The 20,727-nt window shown below is 49.3% G+C and overlaps 1 protein-coding gene across 1 annotated transcript in view; it reads left to right on the forward strand.

Moving 5' to 3' along the window:
• LOC114853983 (histone-lysine N-methyltransferase 2C-like) overlaps nt 1-20,727 on the forward strand; it is a 42,301-nt gene that overhangs the window by 20,557 nt on the left and 1,017 nt on the right. The window contains 46 exon segments of the mRNA XM_055507714.1: nt 65-208; nt 314-346; nt 468-599; nt 909-1,220; nt 1,376-1,449; nt 1,532-1,756; nt 3,506-4,052; nt 4,136-4,983; nt 5,070-5,321; nt 5,433-5,773; nt 5,852-6,036; nt 6,121-6,558; nt 6,958-7,205; nt 7,293-7,398; nt 7,496-7,855; nt 8,001-8,115; nt 8,226-8,310; nt 11,015-11,078; nt 11,247-11,479; nt 11,560-11,982; nt 12,441-12,548; nt 12,630-12,707; nt 13,411-13,542; nt 13,674-13,925; nt 14,645-14,821; nt 14,901-15,062; nt 15,386-15,521; nt 15,611-15,716; nt 15,857-16,032; nt 16,116-16,228; nt 16,584-16,721; nt 17,026-17,077; nt 17,154-17,254; nt 17,338-17,436; nt 17,541-17,753; nt 17,837-17,955; nt 18,033-18,228; nt 18,317-18,526; nt 18,638-19,017; nt 19,103-19,215; nt 19,416-19,552; nt 19,641-19,768; nt 19,942-20,143; nt 20,213-20,329; nt 20,419-20,492; nt 20,585-20,693. Of these exon segments, the coding sequence (XP_055363689.1) occupies nt 65-208; nt 314-346; nt 468-599; nt 909-1,220; nt 1,376-1,449; nt 1,532-1,756; nt 3,506-4,052; nt 4,136-4,983; nt 5,070-5,321; nt 5,433-5,773; nt 5,852-6,036; nt 6,121-6,558; nt 6,958-7,205; nt 7,293-7,398; nt 7,496-7,855; nt 8,001-8,115; nt 8,226-8,310; nt 11,015-11,078; nt 11,247-11,479; nt 11,560-11,982; nt 12,441-12,548; nt 12,630-12,707; nt 13,411-13,542; nt 13,674-13,925; nt 14,645-14,821; nt 14,901-15,062; nt 15,386-15,521; nt 15,611-15,716; nt 15,857-16,032; nt 16,116-16,228; nt 16,584-16,721; nt 17,026-17,077; nt 17,154-17,254; nt 17,338-17,436; nt 17,541-17,753; nt 17,837-17,955; nt 18,033-18,228; nt 18,317-18,526; nt 18,638-19,017; nt 19,103-19,215; nt 19,416-19,552; nt 19,641-19,768; nt 19,942-20,143; nt 20,213-20,329; nt 20,419-20,492; nt 20,585-20,693 (8,993 nt within the window).

The raw sequence follows: 20,727 nt of genomic DNA on the forward strand, positions 1-20,727 counted from the left end.
CTTTCTGGTCTGTAAGTTAAGTCAAATTAATACTGTCCGTTTCTTTTCCCTGTCTGTGTCTCAGCTGGTCTCGACATCAGCTCCATTGGGGGTGAGCCCTCTTTGACCTCTGATCCAACAGGAAGTGGTGGACAGGCCCATAGGGTGGTACATGAGGAGCCTCTGGATGTCATTTTGAGTCCTGAGCTTGACAAAATGGTCACTGACGGTGAGATTAAAGGCACCGCAAAAACAAAGAGCAATATGCTGTATAATAAATCTAAAGTAAGTTTAAAAATCATTTGACCCATCAATGCTGTGTTTTCTGTTTTAGGTGCCATTCTCAGCAAACTCTACAAGATCCCAGGTAAGACCAGCACACCTCACCAGCTGAAAGTAGAAAATTATCAAATGAGCAGCAGCTACACAATGGAAAAAAAATGCTGTGCCCAACTTCAGTTCTATAAGAATTATGTTTTTGTGTGTAGAGCTGGAGGGGAAGGATGTCGAGGAGGTCTTCACAGCTGTTCTCAGTCCAAACAGCAGCAACAACCAGCAATTAGAGCAATGTCAACATCCACATTCTGCTGCTGGAAACAAAATGCATCCACAACCTGCTGGTAGGCATCAAACACACAGACTGGTAGTGATCAGGGCTCCACAATTGTAAAAGGGGTTGGAGTCTGATTCCAGCCTTTAGTCATCCTAATGAAGCAGACAATAAAATGATCATTTTGTGCAGATTCCAGGCATTAGGAATTGAACCACATTTTATATAAATCCACAAACCTTTAAATATTGACAAATGTCTGCTGTAGTTCCTTACCCTTCAGATGTCTTGTTTCTGTGAGAACACAGTAATAGAACAATATAAAAGTATGTGATCAGGCATATTGATTGATTGATTGATTGATTCTGTGTCCGAGCAGCTGGTGTGTACCCCCGTCTACCGCTGATGAATGGCCTGATGGGAGCTACTCCTCACTTTCCCCATGTTCCTGTGGTGCCAAGCAGTGGCCAGGGTCCAGCAGGCCTGAGGATGCCCCCTCCTCAGGGACCTCCTCAAGACCGCGGCCCAAACATTCAGACACCGGCAGGAGAGGGCGAGCAGGATGCAATGTCAACTGCCCAGAGGGGCATGTTGAAGTGGGAAAGAGAAGAAACCCTGGGAGAGTTGGCCACCGTGGCTCCAGTCCTCTACTGTAACACAAACTTCCCACAGCTGAAGGAGCAGTACCCAGGTAGACAATTAAATGTTTTTCAGCTTAACTTGCTGCAGCAAGTCATGGTCAGATTTATCCACTGCTCTTTTTCTGTAGTGCAAACATAATTTAACAGGTGAAAAGAAAACGGACTTGTTAAACACACTAGTGATCTCTGCCTTTCTGTGTGCCAGACTGGTCCACAAGAGTGAAGCAGATCACCAAGCTGTGGAGGAAAGCCAGCTCTCAAGACAGAGCACCCTACGTGGTACGTTTCAGCTCATGTTGTCTTAGTAGCTAGTCTCGTCTGCAGAATGAGTCTGAACCACCCGATGATTCTGTCCCTGCAGCAAAAGGCCAGAGACAATCGGGCAGCTCAACGCATCAACAAGGTGCAGCTAAACGAGCCTTTCAAGCGACAACCGCCCCCGCAGCACCAGCTCCCACCGCTGCCACCGCCGCCACCACCACCACCAGGCCAATATGACCCTGTTTCCATGGAGACAGAGGTGGCATTCAGGGACCCACTGAGGCCCAGAGAGTCGGAGCAGGAACAAGAGTGGAAGCTCAGACAGGTAAGCTGAGCTCAAGTGTTTTTGTGTTTAACACATCATTCCTTGCATTAAGTAGAAACAGAGAGAAATCAACACCAAACTCCTGCCACAGGTTTGTGTCTCCCTTATGATAAAAAAAACAGTCAGCTTTATTGTTTTTTTTGTTTTATTTTTAATATTTATATTTTTGAACATCTTATGCATATGTAGATGGTTGACAAGTGTTTCTACTGAAGGAAATATAGCCCAGTAAAGACCTGTTCCTGTGGTCGGACGGCGTTGGTTTCCTACTCTCTCAGTAGTAACCATGATAACCACCAGGCTGCATGTCAGAGGAGTGGATGATTGGGTGGGATGGGGGCTTAATGCAGGCCTGTTGTGATCAAGTTGTCCATGTGTGCTGGGCCTCACTCACTCCAACTAATGTGATGTACTTGTCATTGAAAAGGGAGAGGTTAATGACAGATGGAGAGCCGGTAAGAAGATGCAGGAAAATCTCCCCCAAAGCAAAGCCCTAAAATCACCAACAGATAAAGATTGTCCCTACCAGGCATCTGTAGCAGGAGGTGGCAAAGAGGCTCTGGTAAGATTTTAAGGAAAAACCTGTTCGAGGCAGACTCCCTGGGCCCATAAATGTCTGAAATCCTCTTCCTGTCTTGGGTTGGTGCTGTGCTGGTCCACACACCCTGAGGCTTTCGCTGATGACCTGGAGGTCAACAGCTGGTTTAATACAAGCATCAGAGCCTGTAAAACTATTTATGTCACTGAGTCATTATTAATGGGTCTGGATTGACATGACCCAGATCAGCTCCAGATAGCCACAGTAACCTGATGCTTCTGTTGGATGGTGGAAAGCTCTTCCATTTAAAAAAAAAGAACTATTACTGACCTATAGGGCATTTACCTGAAAAATGGAAGAGTTGGATTCAGACAGAGCCGACACAGACTCTAACCAAAGAGGATTTTAGACACATGGACCAGGATTGGTCTCAGTCACCATCTCTGGGCAAGTTTTGTTTATATATCAACATGCAGAAGAACAGGCAGATGTGATTTCCCTGCCTCACATTAGCCGTTCTTATTGTTTTTGCTTGGTGAAGAGTCGACTCCAGAGATGGTGTATGTGGCCTCAGTCTGTTTCAGAACTGACTGATTTTGTTCTTAAGGGAAGCTGCCTAACTCTGAATGTTGGTCTGCTGCTGTCCTTCAGCACCACCTCACACTGATCAGCGGTCTCAGGGCCTTTCAGGTTTTTTAGATTTCTACATTGTTTATGTCTCCTTGACCCAGTTCAAATATTCTTTTCTAAACCAAGTATACCACACTATTATTTGATAGAAGCAGGTATAAAGCAGACACCTGAGCTCTGAGGCCACATGACACTGAAAGCAGTGCTGTTACCTTAGTGTGAAGTCTGTCCAATGAAGGATGGCAGTGGTTTCAGCTTCAGTGTGAGCAGTGTATATAACCAGGTGAGAGACAGACAGACAGACAGCAAGTTGGGGTGGGGGGCCGTGAAAGACCCCTCCCCCATTCCCTTACAACCAGAACCACATAAGGAGTAAAGCATTTCTTTCTAATGAAGTGTTTTAGTCAAGTGGTTTCTGCTGTTTCCCTGCACGCTATGAACTCCTTTGACATGTAGTCACAGAGAGGGACAGTGAGCGTCATCATGTTTAACTCCACCTGTTGAGACCATTAAATGCACTGACATTTGTTGCCCTGTCCTCCTTGGTTTTGTCCTCCTCTGCGTCTGTTTGTTTTTCTCAGCAAATGCGTCAGAAGAGCAAACAGCTGGCCAAGATGGAGGCCACTCAGAAGCTGGAGCAGGTAAAGAAAGAGCAGAGGCAACAGCAGCTGTTGGCGGGCCACCGACTCCCTGGAACAGTGTCCCCTGAGCCCGGGAGTCACAGCCCCATGACCCCCACCCAACAGCTGATCACTGGGGACAGCAGCTCCCCACTGAGTCAGTCCAGACAGCAGGGGAGTTCAGGACTGACTGATGTCTTCCTCAGGCCCCAAGCTCCTCCCCCTTCAGGGTTTCCCTCACTGCCTCACTCTCCTCACCCCTCGTCCCCTCTCCATCAGCCTCCAACCTCCCCCCAAATGTTCTCCCCACCCTCTTCCCGCCCCTCTTCACCCTGGGATCCTTACAGCAAGGTAGCAGGGACCCCTCGTCCAAACACACAGTCAGGTAGTTCCCAGCAACAACATCGCAACTCGCTAGGCACATCCCCGCCTCATGATGCCTTTGGCTCACCAGCACTGTCCCCCGACTCGAAAAGCTCAGACGTTAGAGTTCTTGGACCCCAACCAGGTAACCAGCCAGGTGGTTTTGTCAGATCAGCATTTCCTCCATATCATTTAGTTTGATGACAATTGTTTGATTTCTCTTTCTAGGGCTTCATGTGAGCAGAGCAGGCATGATAAGCCCCCCCTCCTCTTCTGCCCCTGACCTTACAACCAGACAAGGTGGAATCCGAGCGGATGCCTACCAAAAGACTTCCCCTAGTGCCAGTAACCTCCGGACACCTGTGCCTGCTGAGCTGGTTCAGGGTGGAGTGTTTAAAGCCCCAATGCCCCCCCAGCACCAACCTCAGCAGGATGTTTTTGCCAGCACAGGAGGAGTAAACAGGAGGGACCCATCCAGACTCTCAGAACTAGGATTTGCCCTTCCTCAGTCACAGGATTTTCCTTCCAGTCCACTGTCAGGGCTTGGGTCCCCCCATCGCAGTCCCTATGCCCAGGCACCTGGCACCCCCAGACCTGATTACAGCCAGCATATTGCAGACCCTTTCTCTCAACAGTCACCATTGGCCTCCAGACCTTCCCCCGACTCCTACACCAATCCTCACACCCCGGGTACACCACACCCACACTCCGAGCCCACGTACCTCCCCACACCTCCTGCACTACGACTGGATCAGTATAACCAGCAGTCCACCAATCGTAGACCTTCACCCTCCCACCCTACTTTTGACGTATATGCCTCCAGCCCAGGGACTCCCCGCCCGTTTGTCACTGAGCGCTTCCCTCGGTCGCCAGGAAGTCAGAGAAGCACTGAGCCCTACGCTCAGCCCGTAGGAACACCGCGTCCAACCCTGGACCCATACACCCAACAGCCCTCCACACCACGTCCCCAGAAGACCCCAGGGGAGACCTTCACTCCTCAGGCTGCAGCATCCGGGTCCTCTTTGGCTCCAGGACTGTCTGTAGAGACGGCAGCCTTCGCTGGGACAAGCCACCAGGTACTGTCTGTACTGAAGCTTTTTCTATATGCTATGGCAAACTGACTGCAGTGTTTTACCTTTCTGTGATTTGTTTTTCCCCTCAGTCTCCAGGACGACAGCAACAGGACTTGTTTCCCAGAACTCCCAGCAATCAGACCCCAAAGCACCCTGGGATGTCAGAGGAGTGTGGTTTATCTGGACAGACTTTAAGTCATGACTCCATAGAGTCAGGTCACATGACACCAGGACATTCACAAACTGACAAGACAGCAAGCCCTGAAATGGCAGCCCTAGCTACTGTTGCTTTGGATGGGATGCTGCCTCAAATTGGAGACTCCGATGAGAAACTCCGACAGGTGGGCCAGGTGTTATACCAGACAGGTTGATGGCTTCATTTAGATTTAGAGAGCTCAGTTGGTTCCTGCTGTCTACTGAGTTCAAATTCTCCTCCTGTTTTTTTTTTTTAGCGCCAGCGGCTCCGGCAGCTCATCTTAAGGCAGCAGCAGCAAAAGAGTGCGTTACGTCAGGAGATAGGACTCCATGAACCTGCTGCTGGAACTTCGGTACCAACTGCTGGTCCATCTTCAGGCTCAGGAACACCTCGTCACTGGTCCCAGGAAGATTCTTCCACAGCGCCTTCATCAGACCTGTTTGGTCGTCCTCCACCTCCCTACCCTGGCATAGTGAAGCCGGGGGGGGCAACAGTGCTTCCAGCCCCAAGGTTCTCTCGAGGTTTTGCCCCTAGCGAAGCTCCCTTCCCAAGGCAGAACCTCCCCAGAGAGCTGGGACTCAGAGGACTGGCCCCGAGGTGAGTGGAGTTGAAACCAACATGATCCCGACCTTGTGATGTCGTCTGTTATTCTTATAGCTCCACTATCCGTTTCAGGTTCAGTGCTTCTCCAGGAACACCAGCAGCTTCTCAGGATTCTTTCCTGCATCCTCCACAGGCCTCGGTGCCTGGACCTAGCCTAAGTACTGTGGAGGGGGCCCCTGTCCATATGAGGAGATCTGGGGAGTTCACCAGTATCCGACCACTCACTGCTCCTAATACTCACCCGAACTTGATGCCAGGTCAGGGCATTTTTATTTGAATTTTGTAGTTGCAGTCAGTAAATGGTAAAAAGTAAAGCTTCTTGTACTATTTGACACCCCCAGGTGCACCCCAGCATGTCCTCCCTCGCTCCTTCCCCATCCAGCAACACAGCATCATGGGGCAGCCATACATTGAGCTTCGGCACCGTGCTCCTGACGCTCGCATGAGGCTGCCCTTCCCTCTGCCTGCCTCATTGGACACTGGGATGCAGCAGCTGGGCCCCAGAGATTCCCAGACATCTCTGGTCAGGCCCAGTCAGGGGTCCAGGCTGGGTGAACCCCCTCTGGGGCAGCAGATGCTGATGACAGGTGGCATAATGCAGCTCAACCAGCAGCACTTGGGTCAAACAGTGGCTCTAACTCAGGGAGGCGAGACAGCGCTGCCTGGGCCTGATGGAATAGAGGAGCATCTAGATGGTGAAGACTCAGCCGTTAAGGATCTAGAGGATGTTGAGGTCAAAGATCTTGTTGACCTCAACCTGAACTTGGACCCTGAAGATGGTACGACCAAACAAGATTTAGAGATCAGAGGAATCAGATTTGACCTCTCCCTGTTTGCTGTGTACCTCAGCAACACACTCATGACAAACTCTACATTTACATAAGCAATGAATCAACACAAACCTGTTTTCTGGTTCATACATGTTTTGGGTTTAGTAAAATCAGGACCATGGTGGATAAAACATACTTTGCACACATTTAAACATGAGATTTCTGTGTGATTAATAGAATAATGTTTTGTGACTGGTGCTCTTTTTGTCAATCTGTACAGTAAAGTCCGAACAGACTTGTGCCTATCTCTTTGCTACAGAAATATTGTATACCCTCATCCTAAACTGCACATGTACAGAGTCTGCCTCATACCTCTTCAGTGTCTTTAAATGTCTAAATGTCTTTTAGGTAAAGAAGATTTGGATCTGGGTGCATCCGACCTCCACCTTGATGACTTTCTTCTATCGGGGAAATTTGATCTGATCGCCTATGCAGACCCTGAGCTGAACTTGGAGGACAGTGAGGACCTCGACCTGGGGGACTCTGTGGAGGAGAAGGCTGGAGGAGAGAAGCAGGATGGGGCCAAAAAGACAGATAGCAGACCCCCAGTACCAACGGGGGTCGAGGTGGCGGAGTCCTCTGCCCTCCACACAAAGGTGGGAACATTTCTATTTATCCATGCTATTCAATAAAAGATCAAAACTCAATGGTGGTTTGATTTTATCCCTGCTTTGCCCCTGCAGGACAAGGTGGAGGAGTCTGGTGCTGGTGCCCTGCCAGCTCTGCAAACTCAGGAACATATTCTTTCATCTGTTATGAGTCCCAGGGTTCACCCTCCTGTTGCCACAGGTAAAATCGATACAAACACTGTCACCTCCTTTCAATTACAGAGTCTGACTGTGTTTATGTGCTACCTGATGCCTGTCTTTTCTTTTTTCCTCTATAGGTCCAGAGCCAATCTTTCATCAGCCTCAGCAGAGAATCTTTGGATCCTCCCCGTCACCTCTTCTCACCTCCCTACCTCAGGGTCCTTCAGTCTCTCCCCACCCCATGTCTCTCCCACCTGCCCAACCTCACATGCACCTCAACCCCCAGGTCAAGCCTCCAAACCCTGGAAGCTCCAGCCAAACCCAGGACCAGGCAGTTTTTCTGCAGAACCAGAACAAATCCAGGCCGCTGCTTGTTGAGGAACAGCCCCTCCTCCTGCAGGATCTCCTGGACCAGGAGCGGCAGGAACAGCAACAGCAGAAACAGATGCAGGCCCTGATCAGACAGAGGTCCACAGACTCTGTGTTTCCTAACATGGGTAAGACATGGATCCAGACAGAACTGAATACACATCTACATCCTCAAACACCTGGACTCTGTTACATCTGATCTCTTGCAGACCTACTTACAGTATGAGTGATGCTTTTACTTTGATCAGGCCTCTTGTGCTTTTGTTTCTTTAGCGGACTTTGACTCCATCTCTGACCCCATCATGAAGGCTAAGATGGTGGCTCTGAAGGGCATCAACAAGGTGATGACCCAAAGCAACATGGGACTGAACCCTATGGTCATCAACAGGTATAACCCTATCAACAGAAAGACTGTCAACCTGCTGTTTAATTATCATGCAATGTTGCCCTGGCTGACAGACGCATCTATTTGAATATTCCTTTCTGTGTGTTGCTCAGACTCCAGCCGGCTCCAGGAGCAGCAACAGGTCCAGTGGCCCCACCCTCAGAGCGAATTCCACAGCCTCCACACCCAGTGGGGCAGGTGTGTTAAAGCATAACAATAGACTTTATTGCAATTGTAGTTCTGGTATTCTCGTTATTAGATTAGATAAGACTTGGTGTGTGGAGAGTGAAAAAAATGATATTTCACTCATTTTGGAAATTCCACAAACAATACAATATAGAAGTACACCATATAGTTACACATTGCATATCACTACAATGCTATATTGTAAAGTCTGATGACTGTGGGGAGGAATGACACACGGCAGTGCTCCTTCCTGCATTGTGGGTGTAACCTTCTGGTGCTGAAGATGCTAGTCAGAGCCTTTACAGTGTAGTGCAGGGGGTGGGAGGGGTTATCCATAATGGATGTTAGTTTTGTCAACATCATTCTGTCCGCCACCTCCTCGATGGACTCCAGTGTGCAGCCAAGGACCTGTCTCTGCCTGTACTGCACCCCACGAAGCACACAACTCAATATAGGAATACTGAGGCCAACACAGTGTCATAAAAAGCAGCTGTCTGCCCACACCAAAGAACTCATCAGCACGTAGAGGCGACTCTGGCCCCCCTTGGACAGAGCTTCTGTGTTTTTTTGTTTTTTTTTGACCAGTCTAGTTTTTTTAGTTGAACACCCAGGTCCACAGTCTCAATGTCTGAGTCCTGTGTGTGTGCCAGTGTGCATGGAGGGGACCTGCTGAAGTCAAACACAAGCACTAAGCTCCTTTTGTGGGTTGGTGTGAGAACAACCACCTGATCCTAAACACCAGCAAAACACCGCCAACAATGGCGGTGTCGTTTAAGACCTTCTACAGGTGACAGTGGTGGGAGTTGTACTTAATGTCTGACAAAGTAAGCAGAAAGGGGAGAGCACCATCCTGAGGTGCCCCCTAGCTGCAGACTAATACAGACACACAGTGCCGCAGCCAGTTGATGGTACAAGCAGCCAGATGTTGGTGCACACCTGCCACCTCCAGCTTCCACCTAAGCAGTGAAACATGTCTCTCACAGTGCTCTCGGGAGACTCAAGGTGAGACAGGGCTCAATGCTGCAAGTAGATGGTGGTGTCATTAACCCCAATGCCTGGTCGATATGCAAACTGCAGTTTGTCCAGTGCTGAGCTCACCTGGATGCGGAGGTGAATGAGGACGAGCTGGTTTGCACACTTCCTGAGGACCCTAGAGCTGAAGTTATCAGGGCCTGTTGCTTTGGCCGTTCTGGCCTTTGTTCTCCTTAACTCCCTCCTAACCTGGTTCAGAGTGAGCCTGGTCTGGATCTGTGGGTTGTTGAGGGGGTCCCTTTGTTGCGATCGAAGGAAGGGCAGAGTTGACTGCGTGGTGCTGCGGTGTGAACAGCTGCAGCTGAGGCCGAGTGGTTGGAGACTGAGGGCTGGGCAGAATCAAATCTATTGAGGAACAGGTCTAACTTTGCCCAGGCTTGGTCACCCATGACTTAGCAACCATTTCCAGCCTCAGCGTGGCCCGAGTGTTTCAGTCCTCTTCAGACATCCGGCGATGCTCCAGCTTCTTTCTGTAGGTGTCTTTGCACTTCCTGATTTTATATTTTTAAGTCCTGCTGTTCTCTGCGCAGCTCCTCCTGGTCCCCTGCGAGAAAGGCCCTTTTCTTCTCATTTAGAAGGGTGTTCAGCTCAGGGGTCACCCAGGACTTGTTATTGGGAAAACACTGCACTGTCTTTGTTTGCATGGTGTTTTCCACACAGAAAGTATGTTAGTAAGTATAGTATCTGTGATCCAGTGATTTTTCAATACTGTCAATGTCCTCCCCATGTGGACTGCAGAGAACGTCCCAATCTGTGGTGGTAAAGCCGTCCTTCAGTAGCTCTGTCTCTGTCTACATCTTCAATGTCTTGGCATGTGGCCTCTGTTGTTTCACCCCCAGACTGTAAGCAGGGGAGAGATGAATCAGGTTGTGGTCAGAGCATCCTAAAGGGGGTAGGTGGGCAGAGGTATATGCGTTCTTGATATTAGTATGATGTCCAGGGTTTTATTGTCCCTTGTGTGGCAGTTGACATACTGGGTGAAGTTGGAGACTGTAGCAGGAACAGTGATGTGGTCCGGGTTACACTATCTGTTGTTCACAAACACCGGCAGTCCCTCACCTTTCCTCTTGCTGCTCTGCGCTGTGCTCCGGTCTGCTCGCACCAGCGTAAATCCGTTAACAGAGACCACAGAGTCTGGTGTGTCCTGATTGAGCCATGTCTCGGTGAAACACAGCAGGCTGCTGTCCCGGTACACACTGTAGACTCATAAGCACCATTTGTTCATCCAGCTTCTTGGAGAGAGAGCAGACGTTTCCCATAGTAACAGATGGTACATATGGCTTGAACCTCTGTCTTCTCTCACGGTGCTTAACTACAGCTCTGCAGCATTGTCGTCTTCTCCACATCTCTACTGGAATCTAAAGGGTCCCCCCTTGAAAACTGATAATAAAGCAAAGTGCAAAGGTTTGTGCCCTTATTTGAATTGAAATTGAAATTACTCCATACAGATCTGTAGAAGAAACAGGCGCAGGGTGGGGAAAAACATTTTAAAAAATGCAAGGAAAAGAACACAGAAGGACAGAGCTGCTAAAACTTTCAGCCACACACGTGGCACCATCATGAGAAGAAAAATACTCAAAGGTTCAAACAGCTTTCAGACGAGCAGGACAACATAAATCTGTTCCTTTTTTTTTTTTTTTTTTTAATGTGTTCCTTTATGAACTGAGACCTTTTTGCTTGCCAGGACAAGAAGTTGAACCCACAGTTGGTGCGCCCCAGTCCCCCAAGCTTCGCCCCAGGCTTTGTCAGTAAGTATCAGAAACATGAGGGTCGCCTCATGTACAGTCATTTTGCTCTTCAGTAACACAAGCACGAGAAGGTCAAATCTGTCACAAAATAGCATAAATAAAAAGCATGATGCTGCATTCGCTGGTTGAAAGATGAGCAGTAGCCTAAACCTGTCGTGTGTCCTGCAGACGAGTCTGAGAGGCGTCAGTACGAGGAGTGGTTGGCAGAAACGCAGCAACTCCTGCAGATGCAGCAGCGCCTCCTGGAGGACCAGATCACTGCACACCGCAAGACCAAGAAAGCTCTGTCAGCCAAACAAAGAACGGCCAAAAAGGCTGGAAGAGCCTTTGCTGACGAGGATGCTGCCCAACTCCGCTGCATAACTGAACAGCAGGGGGCAGTGCAGAAACAGCTGGAGCAGGTCACTGCTACACCTGTAAAAGAGAACACACCTTCCTGTGCACCTGTCTTGACTGTTGCCTGTTATCTTTCTGTGTTCAGATTCGGAAGCAGCAGAAGGATCACGCAGAGCTGATTGAGGAATATAGGGCGAAACACCAGGAGCCGAGAGCTCTGGTGCAGCAACAGCCAGCTGCCCCACCCATTATGACTGCAGGAGCACCTGCCGTCCCTGGGAGCCTCCTTCCACAGCCACTGGTCCCCATGCTGCCCCGTCAAGGTGATCCCTCTGCAATCCATATACCAAATGTCTCTCCTGGTTGGACGACAGGCAGTGGAGCTCCAGGGGTGATAGGACAGAGGATGCCTCCTCAGATTGCCCCGGCCCTGCCAAACTCTCCTCAGGCTCCCACCCAGACGCCCCCAGCCATGGTGACTGGGCTCACCACTCCAAAAGCAGGTTTCACTGCAGAACCCAGAGGGCCCAATGGAGCAGCAGTAGAAGGAGCCCCAGCCATTCCTCAGGTATCACAACTGAATGCATCCAGAGTGACTCTGGAGTCACTCTGGATGCAGACTCTGAGTCTGGTGACTCAGAGGATTTGGACTGGAGTTAAGACAAAACTAATTCTTCCTCACACTGCTCTTAATCATTATGTCCTAACCTCTACAACCACGTAAATCTGGGCAGAGTCAGAAGCTATTTTAGTCTTTAGATATTTTAAATAAATGAAATGAATGTTTTGGTGCTTCTAATTCACCCAATCTTCATATTGTTCATTATGATAAAGGCTTTTATTCTCACTTCTGAAGATGTTGCTTCAAGCATTAGATATACACAACAGCTGTGCAGTTTTCTTTTTTACTAAAGATTTAGAATTGTCTGAAACATGTATACAGGAATTAATGTTTTTGTCCAAATTGTTTTACTGCTGAGTTGTTGTAAAATTAAAGTTGAAACAAATTATTTTCCTGTCCTCCAGGTAAAGTTTGATGACAACAACCCGTTCAGCGAGGGTTTTCAGGAGAGGGAGCGAAGGGAGCGGCTGAGGGAGCAGCAGGAGCGCCAGAGGGTCCAGCTTATGCAGGAGGTGAAACTCTGCCCTGCCACTACCATTCAGAAGACCGGTAGCACAGAGGCAGCTGGTAACCTGTTGTCCATGTGTTGTCAGGTGGAGCGTCATCGGGCCCTGCAGCAGAGACTGGAACTGGAGCAACAAGGAGTCGTGGGAAACGTACCTGGAAGTCAGGTCAGTCAAACTACAGGTCCTGGGGGTTCTGCAGGTGCAGGTAGTCAGTGACCGCCTTTAGTGGGGAAAGTCTCTCCCAAACACGCGTCTTTAACTCTGAGCTGCCCCGTGACCCCCTGGAGTCCCCCTCAACCTCCAGGCCTCCACCACAACAGCACGTGGGGTCACATTTCCCAGCAGAACTTCTCCCACCCCAACACCCCTACACTTTGGAGTTCACCTTTTTCTTTGAGCAGGACAAAGTCCTGCTGGAGCATGGGCCCTCTCTAAACTTGGTGTCTTCTAATCTTCAGTCCAGACCAAGGCTCCTGGGCCCTGCTGGAACCTCAGTGCAAGGAAAGGTACACTCAACTAGGATAATAACAGGGACGACCCCCTCTTATCCTGCAGGTCATCACTTTGGATGTGACATGTCTGCTTCCTCCTCTTTCACACCATTGGCTCCTGCTTTCCTCCGTTTCTCCTCTGGAGCCCCCCACATCCCTCATGCAGTTGTACTCTGACATCCTCCCTGATGACAAAAAGACAAAAGGGGAGCAGGAAGAAAGGTGGAGACTCTTCTACAGACAGAGGTGGAGCTAGGGTGCCACTGTCATCACATTCCGATGACATCCCAGTCCCACACCTTCCACCTGTCTCTGGCCTTTCCTGCTTCACTCCCACTCAAGACAGCATGGACCAATCAGATGTCTCCTTGTTTCAGGGGTCTGGACTGGCTACATCATCTGAGCTGGAGAGACAACTGTCTGTCACTGCTGCAGCCCAGCAGAGAGCCTCTGCCCTGGCTATGGAGTTTCAAAGAGGCCCCCTTACTGCAGCCCGTCTGGAGGTCAAGGTTGGGGTAGTTTCTATAATATGCTATACAATATTAGTTTTGTAACCAGATATAACTCAGGTTTTAGTATGGTGTTACACATTGGTTGTATTTGTTGTAGTGGCACCAATAATTTTAGCTTCTTCCTGCAGCTGGAGCGTGAGGAGGTTGGAGCATGTGGCGGAGGTGTGGTAAAGATGGAGGAGGGTGGTCGTGAGAGACTCTTGTCTCCCTCTTCTGGAGACGCAGGGAAGGAGCTGCTCAGACACCTGCTGAAGGATAAGGCGTCTCTGTCCAACATGCTGTCTCCTACAGCGCAGAGCCCACTCATCGCCTGCCGCCAGCCCTCCAGTGACAGCATTCGGTCCGAGGAGGAAGACCACCCTGGTCCCCATGGCAATATGGTAAGGGGAGCGGCTGGCAGGATCCCAATGACTTTACCATCATATTTAATATTTAAGTGAGCAGCTATGAGCTTAAAGGTGTCAACATAACTCAGAGTCACAGAAATATACCAGAATGTTCAAAAGGAGGATTTTGCATATGCTAACACACTTCACTTTAGCTAATCCCATCTATGCATGATTTTTTGTTTTAGTTCCACAGTTTAGTTTGTCTGTCCTTGCCAACCACTCAGAACCATCTGCGGTTCTGCCCAGACAAACGCAGAAATACCAAAACAGTATTTCCAAGGCACACAGTTAGACACTGGAGCTGCAGCATAGCGTGGGTCACAGACAGGAATCTGCTCCAGCGACACAGAGAGCTAAGCAGCTACTGGCGAGTTACACGATTCTGTGTGGGATCAGGTCCTCTACAGCTTCAGACTCTTCAGCTAGAACCATGAGGTCTCATTTACTGCCGGCTGTTAATGGACCGTTAGCCGTTAGCACGCTGTTAGTCGCTAGCTTCAGCCAAACAACAAGCTGGATCCTGTGACCCACTGCACTTCCACAATAGGTGTGAATGAGCTACAGGACTTTATGGAATAAAAAGTTACAGACACCTTATTGAGGCATCAAGGTCCAATTCTTTAGCAAGAAAATAAGCATGTGAAGGAACCTTTAACTTGTTTCAAAATATTACACATTGAAAACATTTTATCTAACCTCTGCTCCTGAAGGTGTTGACAGATAATCCGGGTCTGGATTTGCCGGATTTGTCTGGTAAAAAGAGTCAACGCTGTAAGAGATTGGCCCGGCCCGAAAAAGACAGAGCTCCTCCTAAATACAAGAGAAGGAAAAAAGAGGAGGACAAGACCACCCCTTCCTCTGACCAGCTAGTGACACATCTCACACAGGTAAGCCCGCACCAGCTGTCTGGTTTTGGTTCTGCTTCACTACTTTCAAATTCTCATTACTCAATTTTAACCTACACAGCTGTCAGTGTTGCCTCTTATGGAGCCAGTTCTGGGGTTGGATCTGAGTCTGTTTACCCCCTACGGCGGCTCCTTTCTGGGCCGAGACTCCAGACTGACGGGTTCCTTTGGTAACGCCTGCCTGGACGGAGTCAGTGACTACTACTCACAGCTCATATACAAGGTACTACTGCAGTAAAATGTTAATGAGTAAGGTAAACCACTAGCCTCAGCCTCCTTTTATACAAGGTAATGGGTAATAGTAACTCCTACTTCTGCTTGGACAGAGTTGGCAAGTACTATTGTCGCTGCATATACTGATGTATAAAGATAGTAATAATATTGCATTTTACCACTAATACCATGAGTGTATTGTGTGTGTATATAATACTACAGGAAGTCTCAATTTCCTTTATGTGATGCTCCAGTAATACAGCAGTGAATTGCGTTAATCATCTTACTGATTCAGTAAAATGAAGTAATGATTTGTACGTTTCTCTTCTCCAGCAGAATAACCTCAGTAACCCCCCCACACCACCAGCCTCCCTGCCCCCAACCCCGCCACCTGTGGCTCGACAGAAACTAGTGAACGGCTTTGCTATGACAGAGGAGTTGGCCCCAAAGGAGCTGCCAGAGCAGGACGGTAAGATGTTTAGTCTGATACTCTTAATTCACTGCTGTGTTTCTTGGTGAGGGTGCATCAAGTGAGTAGTGTTCTTCCCTCTGCGAAAGAAGCGTCAGGCCTGAAGCAGAAGGGGAGTGAGATTCTGGATCTGAAGTCAGTGGATGTCCCGGCCTCGCTGCCAACTCCACCCCACAACATCCAGGAGGAACACAGGTAACCTCTGACCACAAAGAACTACAGGATGACGTGAAGAAACAAATATATTTAAATCATTTTTTTCATGTGTTCTGTTCTTGTTTCCTTGTTGCCATGTTTTTGCTTTTATTTTATTTTTATGATTTTTTTTTTTTCAGGCTCAAGGACTTGTTAGGGCGCGACAGTCCGGATGGCTTCATCCCGTCGTCATCTCCAGAGAGCGTTGCAGACATGGAGCTCAGCAGGTACCCTGACCTGTCTTTCATCAAAGTGGAGCGTCCCTCCCCCTGCTCCTCACCTACAATACCCATGATGCCCTGCTCTCTGGGCAAAGGTCAGTCAGCACACATTTACACTGAACAGGTTTCTAAAAAACTGACCACAGTGTGAGCTCATACATTATTACCTGACCCCCAGGCTCTGCAGTGAAACAGGAAGTGAAAGTTGAACCAACCCTTCAGGGTCCCCCCTCCTGTTCCAACACGGACCTGGTTACCATAGCCATAACACTGAACCCTGTTGCAGCCCAGGTAGATTGTATCTCTGTACACTGGACACATGTTTTTGTTTTTTTCAGATTTCTCCAAAGACTCACACTGTTAATGTCAAATGGTTGGTGTATGAATCTTTTAGGTTTGTTTCTTTGAATCTTTTGCATAAAGTTATTAAGGTTGTAGAACCACTTGAAACACATTTAAGCCAAGCTTGTACAGCACAGACCTAGGTTGAACTTACAGGCCTCTGCTCTGATACCCAGTGTGGCATTTAGTTAAACCGCCCTACCTAAAACGTCATCAGCTTAGCACGTCACATATTTCTCGTGTGTTTTACAGTATAAAACGGTCAGTGTTTTTAAAGTGTTTGCTGTTGTTCCATGGGTTACAGAATGTAGCAGGTGTCATGGCAGCCATAACGCAGCTGCTGCGGGTCTCTGGCCGTGTCAACTACCAGCTGAGCCGACCGCCCGTCCCCGAGCAGAGCTCTCTGGCTCTGCTGGCTGGAGTCCGAGTCCCCCTGATGCAGGTAGGAGCTCTGCCCATATAGGTGATCATGCTGACTGGACTCGGGATGAACCAGCAGATGACTATCTTTGAAGAAGAAGAACCATTTTTTTAAGTGTCTTTAGAGGCCTGGCCAGGCCCTTTTTAAAATGTGGGGGGTGAAAACATAAACTTCGACACATCATTTACAAACAAACAAAGCTACCCACATTTCACACATTTAAAGTAGGACTTTGGCTGAACTCGCCGGAGAGAAAACTCTGGTTCTGTCTACACGGTTCCTGTGGAATTCGTTGCCCATAAAAAGACTTCTCTGTTTTATGCAGAGTTCAGCAGGCATCAGACAGCTGAGGCCACCTCCTGCTCTGGGAAACACCGGTCTGTAAACGCATCGTATCTGTCCTTCAATCTTCCTTTTTGTCTGCTTCGCTGCTTATTTTTTCTTTTTTTGCAGGTGTCAGAATGAACTACATCCAAGCTGCTAGGCCCCAGTGTTGCAGCTACTGTAAGGCACTGCTGGGAAATGGAGTTCGCATTGTCAGAGAGCTCAAACAGGTTGGATCATCCAGGAGAATTCATCAGACAGAGGGTAAAACTGCATAGAGATCAGACTTGAACTCATTGTGTCTATGTTACAGGAGACTCAGTCAAGACCAGGATCCAACCTGGTCTTCTGTAGTCCAAACTGCTCTGCTCTCTACACGTCTAAAGTCCAAGGCAAATTGCCTGGAAACAAGGTGAGAGATTATGTCATTGGTCATTTGGTTTATGGAAAATAAAAACGTAGCGATGACCTTGAGTATGACGACATCATAATCCTCATCTTTGTGTCTGTCTTCAGGCTACAATCCCCGTCCTGATGTCCGGTTCTGACCGCCCGCCTCCCACCAGAGTACAACACCAGTACTCAAACAACATGTCCTCCATCGCTGTCCACTCACTGCCCCTCACTCAATCTTCAGTTCCTCCCACTGCTTCCTCATCCCCACAACCTACCTTTCCACCTGCCTCGGCTATCGCTATTGAGAGCAAACCACGAACAGACAGCCTCAAGGTGGGTGTCGCCAAGTGTGGAGGACTGTACATCAGGTGAGAGGAGGGATGCGCTTAATGCCTGTGCTTCTCATCAACTTTCAGGTAAAGGTGAAGCTGAAGCCCCACCCCCGGGCAGTCCCAGGTGATGAGTCTGCTCGGCCTGGAAAGAGGATCAAGAATTCACGCTGGAGACGCTGGAGCATTAGCGTCACACTCAGCAGGTTAGTATTAGTCAGCGGTAAGCGTCACAGCAGATAGGATATAATGGTAGCATCCCTCTGAACCTGTTTATACCCAGGGGTCCTTGCATTCCAAATGAGGCGGTTGCCATGCCAACTGAGGAAGAAATGGATTTGCTTCTAAAGAAGTTGGGGGCATGTCTTCACCCAGACCCTTTGCCCAAAGACCAACGAAGATGCTGCTTCTGTCACCAGCAAGGAGATGGGCAGACGGATGGACCAGCTAGACTCTTGAACCTGGACCTGGACCTATGGGTATGTCTCTGGGGGTCAGTCCTTTCTACTTTGCTCTAATCTGGACCAGTGCAGTCTTGATGAACAATTGATTTCCTCCATGTCTCAGGTTCACTTGAACTGTGCCCTATGGTCCAGTGAGGTGTATGAGACTCAGGCTGGTGCACTGATCAACGTAGAGCCAGCTCTGAGACGAGGCCTGACTCTGCGCTGCGCCTACTGCCAACAGATCGGAGCCACGAGCGGCTGCAACCGCCTCCGCTGCACAAACACCTATCACTTCACCTGTGCTCTACACGCCCACTGTACCTTCTTCAAGGTAGTATAACTGTTCAGAACATACCTGTAGGTGACACGTTCATTGACCTGCCAAGAGGTAAGGTCACCTGCCTCGGATGTAGCCAAACCACCCTCCTCTCTCCTCCTCCAGGATAAGACAATGCTCTGTCACCTTCATAAGCCCAGGACAGTTCCTCTCAGTGGTGACAGGTCTTCCAACGGCTCCCCCTCTTCAACACCAGGTCCAATACCCGACCCAGCAGCTGTGATGGCCTCTGACCCTTATGATTCAGAGCTGCGATGCTTCACAGTGTTTCGGCGGGTGTACGTGCAGCGGGACGAGGCGCGTCAAATTGCTGCCGTGGTGCAGCGCGGTGAGCGGCAGCACACCTTCAGGGTCGGCAGCCTGCTATTCCGTGCCATTGGCCGCCTTCTTCCACATCAGATGAACAGCTTCCACAACAAGGTGGCCATTTTCCCCATTGGCTACAATGCCAACCGTTTCTACTGGAGCATGCGCTACAACAACAGGTGAATTAGTTGTTGAGTGAAGTAATGAACCAGCTTTACAGCATGGCACTGAATCATGGTTGTTCCATTTCTCTCTCGCTCTCAGACGCTGCAAGTACATGTGCTACATTGAAGAGAAGGAGGGTGAGCCACTGTTTAAGGTTAAGGTAGTGGAGAAAGGACACGAAGACCTGGTTCTGACTGGACCAACACCTAAAGGTAAGCAACATCTGTTTTCTGTCAGAACAGGAGGTGGATCCGATGGTTTCAGTGGTTTCAAATGACCAGGTAAAGGCTACAGGTTCAGTCTTTGTAGAGGAGAGAGATACAGTAACAGTGGCAATACTGGAGTAAAGTATTAAATGGACCTACATACAGAACTGGAGTGAATGACCTAATGTTTGTGTCTGTGTCGGCAGCTGTTTGGGATCAGATACTGGAACCCTTATCACAGATGAGAGCCTCCAGTGGGGCTCTGAAGCTATTTCCAGTTTACCTGAAGGGAGAAGATCTGTTCGGTCTGACCACGTCTGCAGTGACCAGGATCCTAGAGTCTGTATGTACTTAACACACGGGCATGAGATGGAACCTCAGACGGCGCCTCAGACTGACGTATCTGTGTTTGACTGTGTGTGTCTGTGTAGTTACCAGGAGTGGAGGCCTGTGAACGCTACACTTTCCGTTATGGCAGGAATCCTCTGATGGAGTGGCCTCTGGCCTTCAACCCATCTGGCTCAGCCCGCACTGAACCCAAAGCCTGCCAGGCCAAGAGGTAAGGTCACCCCCACAGCAGCAGTCATTAGTCAGAACCTCTGGTAACCGTCAGGTGAGTCACTGGGACACAGTGTTTTCACAGCGTGAAAATGATCAGATGGATATTGGGCTTATGAACTATAGAGCAAGCTGCCAGTGTATCAGTGGACTAACTCTCTGTCTGGGCTTCAGGCCCTACCTGCTGACCAGCGTTGCTCCCAGGTGTCAGGGCTCGGTGGGCTCCATTGTCGGCCTCGTTCCTGGCGTCCTCTCTCTGTCTCCAGGCGAGTCTGTGGCAGGGGCTCATCAGGGCCGCCACTCCAAGTCGTCTCAGTACCGACGCATGAAGGCAGAGTGGAAGAGCAACGTCTACCTGGCCCGTTCTCGCATCCAGGTGAGACACATCCAGCGCTGCTGATTGATTACTGGGTTAGACTGGTTCTGACTGTGTGTTTGTCTGCAGGGACTGGGTCTGTACGCGGCAAGAGACATAGAGAAGTGCACCATGGTCATCGAATACATCGGCACCATCATCAGAAGTGAAGTAGCCAATCGCAAGGAGAGGCTTTACGAGTCGCAGGTAACACACGCGCACACACTGGTCCCGTGCTGGTTCCAGCTGGACTCTGGAGACTTGGTTTGAGGATGAAAACTGTTCTCTGTGCTCAGAACCGTGGTGTGTACATGTTTCGGATCGACAACGATTATGTGATCGACGCCACCATCACCGGGGGCCCAGCCAGGTGGGACCTGCTGTTCTACCTAAATGCAGATGTTTACATTCATTGGTTGTTTTGTTTCAGTGGAAGTGAACGGGTGGCTCTTTGATTGACAGGTACATCAACCACTCGTGTGCCCCCAACTGCATCACTGAGGTGGTGACTGTAGAGAAGGAAAACAAAATCATCATCAGCTCCTGCAGGCGCATCCAGAGAGGAGAAGAGGTACCGCACCACTCGGGCTGTCTGGGTCAATTTA

This window comes from Betta splendens, chromosome 4 (genome assembly GCF_900634795.4).
Source record: "Betta splendens chromosome 4, fBetSpl5.4, whole genome shotgun sequence".
Lineage (NCBI taxonomy): Eukaryota > Metazoa > Chordata > Actinopteri > Anabantiformes > Osphronemidae > Betta > Betta splendens.